At 45.1% G+C, this 14,842-nt stretch overlaps 2 protein-coding genes across 3 annotated transcripts; one reads left to right on the top strand and one right to left on the bottom strand.

Annotated features, from left to right (window-relative positions):
- Positions 1 to 201: 201 nt before the first annotated feature.
- On the bottom strand, positions 202 to 8,267 carry spmip11 (sperm microtubule inner protein 11). The gene is made up of 4 exons (XM_077213982.1): positions 8,069 to 8,267; positions 7,898 to 7,963; positions 518 to 653; positions 202 to 414 (listed from the first exon to the last, which is right to left on the bottom strand). Exons 1-4 carry the CDS (start codon positions 8,157 to 8,159, stop codon positions 366 to 368), a joined length of 342 nt encoding a protein of 113 aa, XP_077070097.1. The 5' UTR covers positions 8,160 to 8,267; the 3' UTR covers positions 202 to 365.
- On the top strand, positions 3,768 to 14,465 carry LOC143722580 (polypeptide N-acetylgalactosaminyltransferase 6-like). Of its 2 annotated transcripts, none has more exons than XM_077213970.1 (11): positions 3,768 to 7,590; positions 9,184 to 9,666; positions 9,776 to 9,948; positions 10,816 to 10,965; positions 11,147 to 11,381; positions 12,052 to 12,169; positions 12,855 to 13,055; positions 13,156 to 13,287; positions 13,385 to 13,486; positions 13,677 to 13,847; positions 14,032 to 14,465. In XM_077213970.1, the coding sequence occupies exons 2-11, from the start codon at positions 9,185 to 9,187 to the stop codon at positions 14,143 to 14,145; spliced, it is 1,878 nt and encodes a 625-aa protein (XP_077070085.1). In that variant the 5' UTR covers positions 3,768 to 7,590; position 9,184; the 3' UTR covers positions 14,146 to 14,465. The 2 variants fall into 2 exon arrangements, with proteins under 2 accessions (XP_077070085.1, XP_077070084.1); XM_077213969.1 differs by lacking the exon at positions 3,768 to 7,590 and adding an exon at positions 8,288 to 8,567.
- The last annotated feature ends 377 nt before the right edge of the window (positions 14,466 to 14,842 follow it).

Raw genomic sequence — 14,842 nt, 5'->3', positions numbered from 1 at the left:
TTTAGTCCATTTCTGATACAAATGAAAGAAGAAACAAAACATTAAGGGGTCTTCAAAAAAATTTTTTTAACTTAAAAATAACTTTTAGAATGAAAGCTGCTTCAGGTAAAGTGTAAAGTTTAGTCACAAATAGTTCATTGTTTTATCAATACTGGATTTTGCCGCCATTATACAGGCATATGCAAAGAATAACATCACATACAGTATGGGACTAAATTTATTACACTAAATTCTCAAAACAATATGGCACAGACATAAATGTGTGTAGTAGATACAAGTTACATTTGCGTATCCTCGGCGACGTGACACACTATAGTATTGAAGCATTATGGGACAGTGATCATTATAGTTTCATAGATCAGGAATCAAAACAAGCTGAAGTCTGGGTAGGTCATTGACATCTCATTCACAAACCTGAGAAAATAAATGAAATACATGTATTAAAGCTTTACACAATTATTTGTTGACACGCATTGGCCTACACAGAGTTTGGCTCATAGCTTAAGATTCATCATACTTTGTCATTTCGCTGTTTTTGCGTGGGAAGCGACGGGTTCGAGTCCAAGGCTCCTGGTTCTTCAGGCCTCCAGTGGGAACCCACCAACCGTACTGCTGGCTGTCCGTCACAGGAACACGATACAGTTCTTTAGGAGCTGAAAGGAAAACAAGATCTCATCAGTGACCAGCAAGAATGTTGCAAATAAATGCAGATCTAAAGCAGGGCTGATAACTTTTGAGTTCAGCTTGGAGTGAGAATTATAGTATTGTTTCAGATTTTGAGTTAATTCATAAGCTTGCGATTTGATTCCCATCTTGATTTCAATTAGATTCAATGTTGATTCATTTCAATATACTGTATTATTTCAGGTACAGTACATGTTATTTTTTTTCTGGCCCATGTGAGTTTATATCTCACAATTTAGAATTTTTTCTCACATTCTGATTGTCAGTTGTGAGATATAATGTCCAATTCTGAGGTAAACAATATATATATATATATATATATATATATTTAAATGTATATATATATATATTTAAAGTCAGAATTGCGAGATGTAAATTCGCAATTGCGAGAATTTTTTAAATTGTTTTATTCAGTGGCGGAAACAAGTTTCCATAGAGTGGCTTTCCTAAGATAAACAAAGTTACGTGACATTGTGTACAAGCCTTTTTATTGACGTCTGACCGAGCTATTACATGACATGATACATTTCAATGGGTTGTGACGTTTCTTTCAACATACCTTTGGATGTCCATTCATGTTTATTTTGTGCTATAACTATAGTAAAGAGGAAGAGATGGCGCTTGAACTTGGAGCTACAACGATCCCTAATGCTCATTAAAGAGCCACAAACCCACTTATTTTTGTTTGTTTGTTTGTTTAAATTTCGTAATAAAATTGATAGAATTGGAAAACAGACTTTGTTTTATATCAAAAGTAAACTGCTCTGTGTTTTGTCAGTGTCATTGCTTCTCAACGTTTCTTTCATTGAGGGCGGGATGCTTTACATTCTAGAGACCATTTGATTGGATAGAAAATCTGATGAGAAGCTGAAGTGCAGAGTGATTCATCAAAATCAGTGACCCATAATGAAGGAAGTGAGAGATTGTACGTTTTGAATGATTTTATCTTCTCAATGCGATTTTTGTGATTGTTTTGGTGGAGAACATAGCTTATAACAGTAGGCTAACATATTCACACTAAAAGCCAAAAAACTTCAATTTTGATTTCATGGGGACTTTAAGAATTCATTACAAATTCCATAATGAACATGATGCACATGAACACGATGTATATGGTACTGTATATTAATCATTAATTTCTCTATTTTGAGAAAGCATAATTGCATGAACTAACGTTAGCCTATACAAAACAATAGGTTACTATCGTAACCCCGGTTCTCTGAAACATCGAGTGGAGAGATCCACCTATGGGAAGGGCATCCGTACCTGACCTCTGCAGAAGCATCCAATTGCACCAAGTCTGGCTAGACAGACAGAAGCGCGCAGCCAATGCCAGGTGAGGCCACACCCCCTCACCTAAGGGCATATAACATCTGGGCGCGCTGCTATTCCTCAGTAAGTATATTCGCTTCTCGTGCAGCAAGCGGGGCAAAGCTGGTGGATCTCTCCACTCGATGTTTCAGAGAACCGGGGTTACGATAGTAACCTATTGTTCTCTTTCATCATCTCGTGTTCGAGATCCACCTATGGGAGAGACATGGACAGCTCCCCGATTGCCCAATACACTCACAGTGAGGTTCTGAAAGCCAGAGAAAGACGGTCACCCCGGGGAGGCGGTGCCTGACACGTCCATTAATCATGAACCTGCAAAGGTGACGCCACACCGACTGCTGTGGACACGCAGGACATGAAGCATGCATGAGACACATACATGAAAGTACCCCCAACCCACCAAGGCACATAAACTAAACCCATAACGGGAAGTAAATGTTTGGTGGCAAGAATGAACATGACCAGCCGGGCCATTCACTCTTATTGGTTTCAACAGGGTACAGGGAAGAGCTAAGAAGACCCAACCCCTAAAACCGAATGTGCTACCGAGGTTCTGGTGACATCCAGCCGGTAGTAACGCACAAAGGTATGAGGAGAAGCCCAACTGGCAGCGGAGCAGATGTCCTGCAGTGACACTCCCCTAAACAAAGCCCAAGAGGCGGCTAAGCCCCTTGTGGAATGAGCTCTGATGCCCCTTGGGGGCTGCACTCCCTTTGCTTCATAAGCCATAGTTATAGCGCCCACAACCCAATGTGAGAGGCGTTGCTTCGATATGGGACTCCCTCTGTGCGGAGGGGCCCATGAAACAAAGAGCTGGTCGCTCTTCCGGAAAGCGCTGGTCCTGGTCATATAAGCCTGTAAAGCACGGACTGGACACAGAGCATTCAGCCTCTGATCCTCCAGAGAGGTAAAAGGTGGAGGGTGAAAAGCGGACAGCTCCAACACCTCCGAAGTGAACGCAGGGAAGCACTTCGGCATGAAGGCCGGGTTAGGCTTAAGGGAAACCTTATCTCCACTGAGGGAGAACTTAGTGCACGAGGGGTGAACCGAGAGTGCATGTAGCTCACTGACACGTTTGGCAGATGCCAAGGCCAAGAGCAAAGCTGTCTTGAAGGACAGCAGCTTAAGGGAAATACTCCCCAGGGGCTCAAAAGGATGTTGAGACAGTGCTTCCAGCACCATGGAGAGGTCCCATTCCGGAACAGTTCTCCTGATGACTGGCAACGAGCGGCGTGCACCCTTCATGAATCTGCGGATTAGAGGGTGCTGCCCGACAGTAGAGCCCTCAAAACCCACATGACAGGCTGAAATCGCAGCCAAATAGACCTTAATGGTGGAAAAAGACCTCCCTTTTTCCATGAGGTCCTGAAGGAAACACAAAATATCAGGAACTGAGCACTGATAAGATGTGAGACCGCGCCCATCGCACCACCCTTCGAACACGTGCCACTTACAGCCATATAAGGACCGTGTAGAGACGGCCCTGGCATTCTGAATAGTGGCGACCACACGCGGCGAAAGCCCAAGTGCGTTCAGGTTCGTCCTCTCACGGGCCAGGCCCAGAGAGCCACCCTGTCCGGGTGGGGGTGGTAAATCTCCCCGTTGGCTTGGGACAATAGATCCGTGCGAACGGGAAGGCGCCACGGCTCGGCGTATAACAGAGGAATTATCTCCGCCAGCCATGGTGCCTTGGGCCACCTGGGTGCTATCAGAATGAGAGACAGGCCCTGCTCTCTCACCCTGGCCAATGAGGGAATTATCAGGCACAGGGGAGGAAAAGCATACAGGAGCACTCTGGGCCATGGGTGGGCCAGTGCGTCTACCCCGAGGGGCGCGTCCATGTCCCTTAGAGAGAAGAACATAGGACAATGGTAGTTTTCGCGCGAGGCGAATAGATCTACGCTCGCCCGTCCGAATCTCATCCATAGCATTTCCACTATCTGAGGGTGAAGACGCCAATCTCCGTAGATTGGGTTTCCCCTTGATAGCAGATCCGCACCTCTGTTCAGAATGCCCGGAACGTGAGTTGCGCGTAACGACAGGAAAACCCGTCTGCTCCACACCAAAAGCTTGTAAGCTAGAGCGTGGAGTTTCGACGAGCGCATGCCGCCCTGACGGTTGATATAAGCCACAGCCGTGGTATTGTCGCACCGTACTAGAACGTGATGTCCCTGCAGGCGAGGCAGAAAATGATTCAGAGCTTTCCAAATGGTTAAAAGCTCTAAATAGTTTATGTGCGCTGAACGTAGTCTGTTTGGCCACAGACCGTTCACCGTTCTGCCCTCCTGGGTGGCACCCCAGCCTGTCAAGGACGCATCTGTCGTCACAACTTTCCGCATCGTAACCGCCCCCAGAGGGGTTCCCCGTGCGTAAAAGTTCTCGCTCTCCCAGTGGCGCAAGGTCGCCGAGCAGGCGCGTGTCACTGTTACCGAGCGGCAAAGGTCGCGAATCGGGCTGAAATGTAGTGACAAGACCCATTTCATGAACGCCCTCATCCTCAGAAGTCCCGATGGCACAACTTGGGTGGATGAAGCCATGAGACCCTGTAGCCTGAGACATGTGCGATATTGCACTTTCGCCCCTTCTCTGAACTGCGTCAGACAGTTCATCAGAGAGCGAACGCGCTCTTGAGAGAGGCGCGCTCGCATGGAGACCGAATTCAACTCCAAGCCCAAGAAAATGACATTCTGACTGGGCGTGAAATTGCTCTTGCTCACATTCACTTGAAACCCGAGCGATGTGATGTGCGCGAGCACACGGTCGGTGTCCTGCAACACCTTCTCCTTTGATTCGGCTATGATGAGCCAATCGTCTATATAAGTCAGGATTCTCAGACCTGATATTCTCAGAGGTGCTAAGCCCGCCTCCGCGCACAGACAGAAAGACCGGGGACTCAAACTGAGTCCAAACGGAAGAACTGTGAATTCGTAACATATGCCCTGGTAGGCGAAACGAAGAAACTTCCTGTGCGGAGGATAGATGCTTATGTGAAAGAAAGCATCTTTCAGATCGACTGATGTGAACCAGTCGTTCTGTTTTATGGCACGGGCGAGTGCGCCTTGTGTCAGCATTCTGAAATTGTATTTCCTCAAATGTTTGTTCAACACTCGAAGGTCCAAGATAGGGCGGAGAGAGCCGCCTTTTTTCGGGACCAGAAAATAACGGGAATAAAAACCCTGGTTCATCAGATTGGGAGGTACCACCTGAATCGCTCCCTTGTTTAAGAGAGATGAAATTTCCTCTTTCAGAATGTGAGAGGCGTTCTCTTCCGTGTGAGAAAAGAGAATGCCGTTGAAATGCGGGGGTTTTACTGCGAATTGCAATCTGTAACCCTGCATTACTGTACGCATCACCCACTCGGGAGCTGAAACGGTTCGCCAAGCCGCTTCGTGACTCGCGAGAGCTCCCGCTCGGGCCGGAGCGGAGCTGTGTGAGACCGACAGGTTTATTTGTGATGCAATGGCGCCATCTAGTGGGTACACTAGAGGCGACATGCAGGGGTTCGGAGGGATTTCCTCTCTCTGCAGTGAGATGAATTCTCTCTGCGGAGAGAGGTTTTCCCGCCGAAACGAATTCATTTGATTCGTATTTTTTTGTGTTTTGTGTGTTTTGTGTTGGGCAAACACTGGGGCCGAAGCCTTTATTGAGAGAGTGAGGGGAACAGAGTGTGGGCAGTGTGGTGTCACTGAGCTTAAACTTTCCCTTACAAAGGGCCCCCTGAACGTGGGGGGAAAACACACATCTCTCGAACACACGAGCTGGGCAGTCTCGTTTACACACGGAGAGCTGACCCATCCGCGGGACCCCCTGGGTTTTTTGGACGGGGGTCCTAGAAGAGGAGGGGAGTCCGAAGGGCTTGCGGCCCGTGAACATGGACTCGAAGCCCCCATCGGCTGAACATCAGGCAGGCCGCTTGCGTTTCGAGTCGGTGGGGTTGGAATTCGCAGGTCTCCCGGCCGCGGCCGCGGCGGGAGCGGGCTTACCCCAGTGCTTGTGTGTAGGTGCTGGGTTATGTTGCCGAGGGGGTGGTTTGTTGCGGGGCTTTTCTCTGCCCTGATGAAACTGTCGTCCCGTGGCCGGTGGGTTAGGCAAACGCACAGGGGGCGCCTGGCGTGGGACTGACTTCCTAGGAAGGCAAAGTTTGAAGGCCTCATCCTCCTTTTTCTTATCGTCACACCGTTGTTGCATCAGTGCGACGGCGGGGCCGAAGAGAGCCCGGCCGGGCTCCACCGGCGCGCCCGCGATGCGCCGTTTCTCACTGTCAGGGAGTCCCGACAGGTTCAGCCAGAGCGCGCGCTCTCCGACCACGGAAAGCGCCATGGAGCGCCCGCAAGCTTGGACGGCCTGCCGAGCGTTACGGAGGACGAGGTCGTTCACCGTTAGGATCTCCTTCCACAGGGTTTCAGAAGGATTTCCCTTTTCCAATTGTTGCCCTAACTCTTCAAGGATCTCCGCCTGGTAGGCGGAGAGGAGCGAAGAAACGTTAAGGGCCCTGACAGCCACGGCCGAGGACTTATAAGCTGCCTGGTGAACGGAGGCAGCAAAACGGTCCATCTTGTTGGGCAAGACCGGCTTGGGGGGAGCGAGCAGCCCGCCCTGAGCGGGGTTAAGGTGCCTGGCGATGGAAGGTTCGACGGTGGGAGGTTCGCCCATACCGTGCGCCGCCATGTCCTTAACCTCGAGTCCCGTGAGACCGTGTTTGAAGTCGAGCGGGTCGCTCCAATAATTTCTCATGTGCTTCGCGCACGCCGGGAGGATGGGGAAGAGTTGTTTCCTCGGGCCGGGAGGGGGTCCCAGCACTTTCCCATCATAAATATCCCTCTCCTGGTCGGTGGCGCTCTGCGGTGCCGGCCATTCGATGTTGAGACGAGCGGCCGCTCGCTCACACACTTCCAGGAGGATGGCTTGAGGCAGAACCGCGTGGGCCGTAGCCTGGGGAACACCAGAGGGCGGGATGGCCTCCTCGTCCTCTGAAACCCCAAGAATGGCCGCATCCTCCTCTTCGCCAGAACCGGGCAGGTCGTGGACGAGAGTGAGGTTGTCCCCGAAGATGTCCTCCTCGGGGAAGGCGGGATTGGGCTGGTCAGCCCAGACGAGAGACGTTGCGCCCCGGGAGGCCCCCGGTAGCGCGTCGTCATCACCGTGTCCCCCGTCCGAGTCAGAAGGGCTGAGCCCGGTGCACTGTGTCACTGCCACCTTAAGACGGCGTTTTAGCAGCTTCCTAGGCAGCAAGAGGCAGAAACTGCAATTCTCCGGGTTTTCAAGGGCTTCCCGAGCGTGCTTAAGACCCAAACAGACCACGCAAAGCTGATGAAGATCCTTAGCTGCGATGAGGGCACCACACGCGGCCGGGCAGGCCCGTGACATGCTATCCCCTGGAGAGGCTGCAGGCTTAGACAGTGACATACCAGCGAAGAAAACGGAGAAATCCGTGGCGGGCAGCCGTGAGGAGAAACGGTGAAAATAGCGAGAGCGTGGGCGGCTCCGAATGCAAAGCAGCAGTAGTTGAAAAATAAACAACTGTCACGTCCGGCGGAGGCTGATCTGGTCGATATGTCCTCCTGAAGACACGAGGTGAGCAGTGTAAAAATCCAACCGAGCTGTGAGATGCAGAGATCGCGAGAAGCGAATGTCAACTGAGGAATAGCAGCGCGCCCAGATGTTATATGCCCTTAGGTGAGGGGGTGTGGCCTCACCTGGCATTGGCTGCGCGCTTCTGTCTGTCTAGCCAGACTTGGTGCAATTGGATGCTTCTGCAGAGGTCAGGTACGGATGCCCTTCCCATAGGTGGATCTCGAACACGAGATGATGAAAGAGAACCTCTCTTTGGTTAGTAATAAATGCAGTATGTGAGTTTTTGATGTATTTAGTGTGAACTTACACCCCCGGACGCGTCTGATCATATCCTGATATCTGCTCTGGCTGCCAAGATGCAGGTCTGATGAGTCTGAATGAAAAAAAAACAAACGTTACTGGACCTCACTAATATATGTAAACAGATGTGCTAGAGACACGCAGCGCCTGCATTAAAGTCGAACCAAAGCAGCCATACCTCGCGTATCTAGTTTGTTTTGGGCAGATGGTGACATCCTGTCCCCAAAAGGGTTCTGATAGCCCAGATATGTGATTCCGAAGAAAGCCATAATCAAAGCTGTAATTAGTACTAACGTTAACGTTACCTCTACAAGAGCTGAACCGAACGAGCACCGAAAAGAGTCGAGCACGAGCTTCACGCGCTAATGTTTAATGTGTTGCCATGGATATTTGCACCGCCCCTCATTTCCTTATTATTCATCAACAGCACGTTTATTTCATGCTTCCTAAATATCACCTCCGTCCACTTATTAGTTCACGGTTCTTTAGTTAACAACTTGTTTGTATAGAAAATAAACCAGTTAAATTATTCAATGAGATGCACCTGGCATGACAGAATGATATTACTGCTAGAAAAAACATCAATACGAGCCATTTTCACAATATCTTCTGTGTATGCTACGTTTACAACTGTAAAGTGGTTAGGCTACAACGCGTCCACTAGTGCAGGATTGCAGGTAAGTAACTGAAGCACCATTCTTTGAACCACCTCACTCCTTTTCGTGAAATATATTTATCATACAAATTGTATCTGTGTGTCATGTAACTTATCCGCACACAGAAAATAGTAGCTCTGACTCGGTGCTTTTGTGGTTTTGAAGTTGCATGCTGAGTGAAGCTGAAATTATTTTGACGAATTAGAACAATTGATCATGTGCAGCCAGTCACCGGTTGTAAAAACAATTGTTTTTGCTTTTTATGTGTCCATCTGCTTTAACAAGATATCCAGTATCCAGGTGTAGCAACACATGTGCTTCAGAGGCAGTGCCAAAAAAATAAATAAACATGAACTGCTAGGCCAAAAGTTAAATGTATCCTTAAATACCCCTGCCAGGTGACAAATTAATTGAAATATTCCTTGTTTCCTTCATAAAAATTAATTTGTAGTTAGGAAAATGCTATATGTTGTATAACATGTCACACTGAGGGACACTGTTGTCAATGATCTTCTAAAATTGAAAACAAAGTAATTTATTTTGCAGAAATGTTCTGGTACTACAACAAATGTATGAAGTTACAAAAAGTTCTTGTTGAACCAGAATTTGTGATTCAGTTTGGTTTGTTTCGATTCAGGATGCGTTTACGAAGTCCTCAATGTGCACTACACATAAATCTGAGCTTCTTGGGACTGAGCCTTTTAATCACCATTCTATGGGTAATACAGCTGGATCTAGGGGGGTGGAGGTCTGCCAGCGGGTTTCAAGGCATTTCCCTAAAGCCAAGATACAGAGGCAGTGTGGGTTTGAATTCCAGCAGCACTTGGCATTTTCGAAAGGATGCCTCAGCACCACAATTTGAAGGGGCTTCAGCATTATCTGGAGATGCCAGCTGTCCCTCTGGGTTCTATAGCATGAAGGACCTCAGGCCTCACATACAGAGACCTCAGGAGGATCCTGAAGGACCTGGAGCTGATGGAAACCCATTCATAAATGGCATCATGACTCATGTGGAGTTGAGGGAGAAGCAGGAGGGTCTTTCTAGAAACGGCTTCAACCAGTATGCCAGTGACCGCATCTCCTTCCACCGCAGTCTTGGTGTCGATACGCGGCCCCCCGAGTGAGTATCATAAGAGGCAGACAGAGCAAAATCGTTTGAGAGACCTTTTGACCATGTAGTTCTAGATTAATTCCAAATATCTAATCCAATTCTCTGTTACTCTTTTAAGATGCATTGAGAAAAAGTTCAGCAGATGTCCACGGTTACCCACTACCAGTGTGATAATTGTGTTCCACAATGAGGCTTGGTCCACTCTCCTCCGCACCATCTTCAGTGTCTTGCATACTTCACCTGCTGTTTTACTTAAAGAAATCATACTGGTGGATGATGCAAGTACTCAAGGTGAGTTAAGGCAAAGATACATTGCATTTTTAGGTGCTTGATATGAATAAGGTTGACAATAAAACGAGCGAACAAATTCCATGGACTTACATTGAAGAAGAGGCCCAAGCCATATCTAGAGACTCTTTTGACTTGAGCCAGTAAGCAACCGCCCAGAACACCCTTGTAGCAATGCCTTAGCAGTCAGGACACCTTAGCAATGCCTTAGCAACCATTCAGGACACACTAGTAACACCTTATCAACCACCTAAAACACCCTATTAACACCTTAAAAGCCACCCAAGAAAATGGCAATGCCTTAGCAACCACCCAAGATACACTAGTAACACCTTGACAGCCACCCAAAACACCTTAGCTACCACGCAGAACACGATGGCAACTTCTTAGCAATTCAATTCACGTTTATTTGTAAAGCGCTTTCCACAATACATATCATTTCAAAGCAGCTTTACAGTAACCGCTTAACAGCCACCCAGAAGAAAATGGAAAGACCTTAGCAAACTCCCAGAAAACCATGGCAATGCCTTAGCAACCACCCAAAGCACACTAATAACACATTGACAATCACCCAAAACACCCTAGCAACACCTTAGCAACCACCCAGAACAACATGGAAAGACCTTAGCAATCACCCAAGAAACGCTAGCAACACTTTATCAACCACCAGACACTCTAGTAACATCTTAAGAACCACCCATAAAACCCTAGTAAAAGCTTAGCAACCACTTAGGACACCCTAGCAACACCTTGTCAACCACTCAGCATACTATGTGTTAAATCGCTATGTCTTTTTCAAATGTGGAAATCTAGTTAAAACCGTATATCTTTGATTTGAAATTTTGTAGATTAAGGCAGTTTTCATTTCAGATCATCTAAAAGCCCCGCTAGAACATTATGTCCAGTCTCTTGAGATTGTGCGTGTCCTGAGGCAGCGTGAGAGGAAAGGTTTAATAGCTGCCAGACTCTTGGGTGCACGTGAGGCTGGAGGAGAAGTGCTTGCCTTCCTGGACTCCCACTGTGAGTACATGCTATCGGGGACATTATAGAGTGAAGTGCACCACAACATTTGGCTTTCACAGAAACTGAATTGTCTTTTAAAAGGTGAACATAATATATTCATGAGGATCGAGTCCAACCAAAGTTGATTTGTTAAAGTAGACATATAATTCATAATCTGATTTAGTGTGTGTTTTCCCAGGTGAGTGTTTCTATGGTTGGTTGGAGCCCCTGTTGGACCGGTTAATTCAGGAACCTACCACAGTTGTGAGCCCAAGCATTGCTGTCATCAACAAGGACAATCTACAGTTTATAAAGCCAGTGCCGTCAGCCCTCACACATACCCGAGGGAAATTTGACTGGATCCTGAGTTTTGGCTGGGAGACTATACCTGAAGAAGAGAGGGTGAAACGCAAAGATGAGACCTATCCAGTCAGGCAAATGATAGACACACACACACACACACACACACACACAGAGGCACACACACACACAGAGGCACACACACACACAGAGGCACACACACACACAGAGGCACACACACACACACAGAGGCACACACACACACACAGAGGCACACACACACACACAGAGGCACACACACACACACAGAGGCACACACACACACACAGAGGCACACACACACACACAGAGGCACACACACACACAGAGGCACACACACACACAGAGGCACACACACACACAGAGGCACACACACACACACACACACACACACACACACAGACAGACACACGTTGAGTTTCCATGTTATGGGGACGTTCCATAGACATGATTATTTTTATTTTCTACAAATTGTATACCCCCTAACCCCAAAACTACCCATCATAGAAAACTTTCTGCATTTTTACATTTTTGAAAAACATCATAGTATAATTTATAAGCTGTGTTCCTCATTGGGACAAAAAAAGAAATCCCCACAAGGTCAAAAATGTTTGGGGGACATTTGGTCCCCATAATGTAGGGTTTAACAGGAACACACACACATACAAAAAACACATTTTCTTAGTAACGTACATCAGTTTAAATTGCATTTATATCGCTGCTGCATGAGACACCAATTTACATGTGGTTACATTTTTCGTTCAGGACACCTGCTATTGCCGGAGGACTTTTTGCCATTTACAAGCAGTACTTTGAACACATTGGGACCTATGATGACATGATGGAGTTTTGGGGAGGAGAGAACATAGAAATGTCATTTAGGGTAAGACCCTCACACACACGTTTTTATCTTTCGCATCCTTTAACAGCGTCATTACTGTGTCACATGATCCTTCAGAAATCATTCAAGTGAACTTTTGTTAACATGTAACATAAAATTAGACAATTTTGACATTTGTCATTTTAACTAAATTGTTAACTAAAACTATAAAAATAATTTGATGAAATGAAAGTAAAAATTTTTATATATATATATATACTGTGTAATAACAGAAAACTAAATATAATAAAATGTATAATTAATAATATATAACAAATATGGCAACTAACTAAAATAAAATGGTTGAAGTACTAAAATGACTAAATCTAAAATAAAAATAAATTAAAGCTAAATTTAAATCTAAAATAAAATAAGCACAACTGTTGTGATTCCAGCATGTGTCCCCCTGGTCCTGCTTGCACTTTTATGCTGTTCTACTCCATGTTTTGTAGTCCTTTTGTAGTTTTTTGTTGTTTGATTTGTTCTGTGATTGTCTGTGTAGGATTGTCCAGTGTTTAAGTTCCTCGTCGAGTCTTGTCCTACATGGATGCATGTTTGGTGCTGCTCATTCTGTTACCTCGTTTTTTAATTCACCCGGCGTTACAAGAACACAATTTCAAAAACTAAAATGTAATTGAATTTAAAACGACACTGCTCTGGTATCATACTTCTGTATTGGCTCTTTCAGGTTTGGCTGTGTGGAGGTCGTCTAGAGATCATTCCCTGTTCTGTGGTCGGCCACATCTTCCGCACCAAAAGTCCGCATTCCTTCCCAAAAGGCATGGATGTGATCATAATCAACCAGGTTCGCCTCGCAGAAGTCTGGATGGATGATTACAAGAAGATTTTCTACAACAGAAATAAAAAAGCTGCTGCCTTTAAAGCAGAGGTGAGAGAAGTAGATAATATTTGTAATATTTTTAATTGATTGCAAAATAAGTCTTATTTGTAAAGCTCACATATTTCTCTTTTACCTTTGTGGGGCACAGAAATCATACGGGGACATAAGTGAACGCCTGAAGCTCAAAGAGAAGCTACATTGCAAAAATTTCTCCTGGTATCTTGAAAACATATACCCAGAGTTCTTTGTGCCTGATTTGAACCCTGTGCTGTTTGGATCGGTAATGCCATGTTATAATTTGATCATTTATTGCAGTAATAATTAGATAATTTACAGCAATATACACGTGTGTGTGCACATGTTTATTGTGTCTGTAGTTGAAGAACATTGCCACAAAAACTTGTCTTGATATTGGTAAGAAGAATCCTGGAGGGAAGTCAGTGATTTTATTCATTTGCCACAAAATTGGAATAAATCAGGTATTCTAATGACCACTGCTGTCATCCTCACATTATTATTATTATTATTTTGCCATTTACTTAATTGCTTCCATACTTATAAAAAAATAAATAAATTGTTTTCACAATGAATTTAACCACTCATAAACATGAAAACGTGGCCACAGTAAACAGAATCGCACTGCTTTTTCTGTGTTATTTTATCTTGTAGTATTTTGAGTACACGTCGCATCAGGAGCTGAGGCATAATATTGATAAGCAGCTGTGTCTGCATGCAACGATCGAGCCTGAACCTGTGCGAGTGGAGCTGTGCAACTTTCAGGGTGATGGAACCGTCCCAGCTCCACAGCAGATGTGGAGTTTCATTCTTGTTTCCCAACAGGTATAGTACATTTCAATATCCCAACAACCCTTTGCCCCTTGACATTGCAAAAAAAAAAAAAAGTACTATCATGGCACAATATATAATATTATGTAATCTCAAACTTTTGTGCACTTCGTTTTAGAGAATTTAATTTGGACTTTGTTTTTGTTATTTTACCTTATACATTTGTGATTTTTTGCAGATATATCTTCTCCACAGTGCTCTGTTTAATAAGTGTTTAATGGTGGAGTATGGCAACATCATCATGAAAAGCTGTGACCCTGCCAACAATTATCAGCATTGGTCTTTCATCTGATCTGTGTCCTCCATCAGATTACCCGACTCTCTTTAGGAATATTGCACAAAATAGAAGTGCAATGAATAGTTGCACAAATGTTGCATCATGTTGTGCACTAATGTAAGTTTGTGCAATGCATCAGGAGTTCTTATTTGATTTCAGTCAAATGAAATTAAACGTGACCTGATAAATGTTTTGTTAATGTAGATTAAAAAAATAATCTAAAATTATTATTTTTCAAATGGTGCACACATTTATCACATTGAACACTGTTGCTAACCAATGTATCTATTATTACATGAATGCTGATGAATTAAAGATATAAAGACTTTTTGTAAGCGAGGTGTGCAATGATTTGTGTTGTTGTGAACTGGATTTAAATGCTCTTTTTAATGGTTTATCTCTGAACAAGACCACTTAAAGGGATAGTTAACCCCAAAAGGAAAACTCTGTCATTTACTCACCCTCAAGTTGTTCTAACCCTGTATGAGATTTTCTTCTGCTGAACACAAAAGAAGATATTTTAAAGGATGTTAGTAATCAAACAGTTGACGTTCCATACTATGTTTTTCTTTTGTGTTCAACAGAAGAAAGAAACTGGAACAACTTGAGGGTGAGAAAATGACCATTTTCATTTTTCGGGGCACTATCCCTTAAAAATCCAATCGAAGATGTTCATCAACGCAAGGTGGCGCTGATGCAATAGATTAGAATA

This window comes from Siphateles boraxobius, unplaced genomic scaffold, assembly GCF_051911475.1.
Source record: "Siphateles boraxobius isolate OS27281-9 unplaced genomic scaffold, OSU_SipBor_1 68, whole genome shotgun sequence".
In the NCBI taxonomy this organism is placed as follows: Eukaryota; Metazoa; Chordata; class Actinopteri; order Cypriniformes; family Leuciscidae; genus Siphateles; species Siphateles boraxobius.
Note: the sequence above shows the minus strand (reverse complement) of the source record. Positions and strands in the feature narration are given on the sequence as shown.

Bases quoted from the DNA above. Each gene is read 5' to 3' on its own strand.
- spmip11 (XM_077213982.1), bottom strand. From the start codon at position 8,159: ATGGCTTTCTTCGGAATCACATATCTGGGCTATCAGAACCCTTTTGGG. The intron at 7,964-8,068 runs GTATGGCTGCTT...TTTTTCATTCAG, and splicing joins AAACAAACTAGATACGCGAG to ACTCATCAGACCTGCATCTT. The intron at 415-517 runs GTATGATGAATC...TTATTTTCTCAG, and splicing joins AAAAACAGCGAAATGACAAA to GTTTGTGAATGAGATGTCAA.
- LOC143722580 (XM_077213970.1), top strand. From the start codon at position 9,185: ATGCGTTTACGAAGTCCTCAATGTGCACTACACATAAATCTGAGCTTC. The intron at 9,667-9,775 runs GTGAGTATCATA...TACTCTTTTAAG, and splicing joins GTCGATACGCGGCCCCCCGA to ATGCATTGAGAAAAAGTTCA. The intron at 12,170-12,854 runs GTAAGACCCTCA...TGGCTCTTTCAG, and splicing joins ACATAGAAATGTCATTTAGG to GTTTGGCTGTGTGGAGGTCG.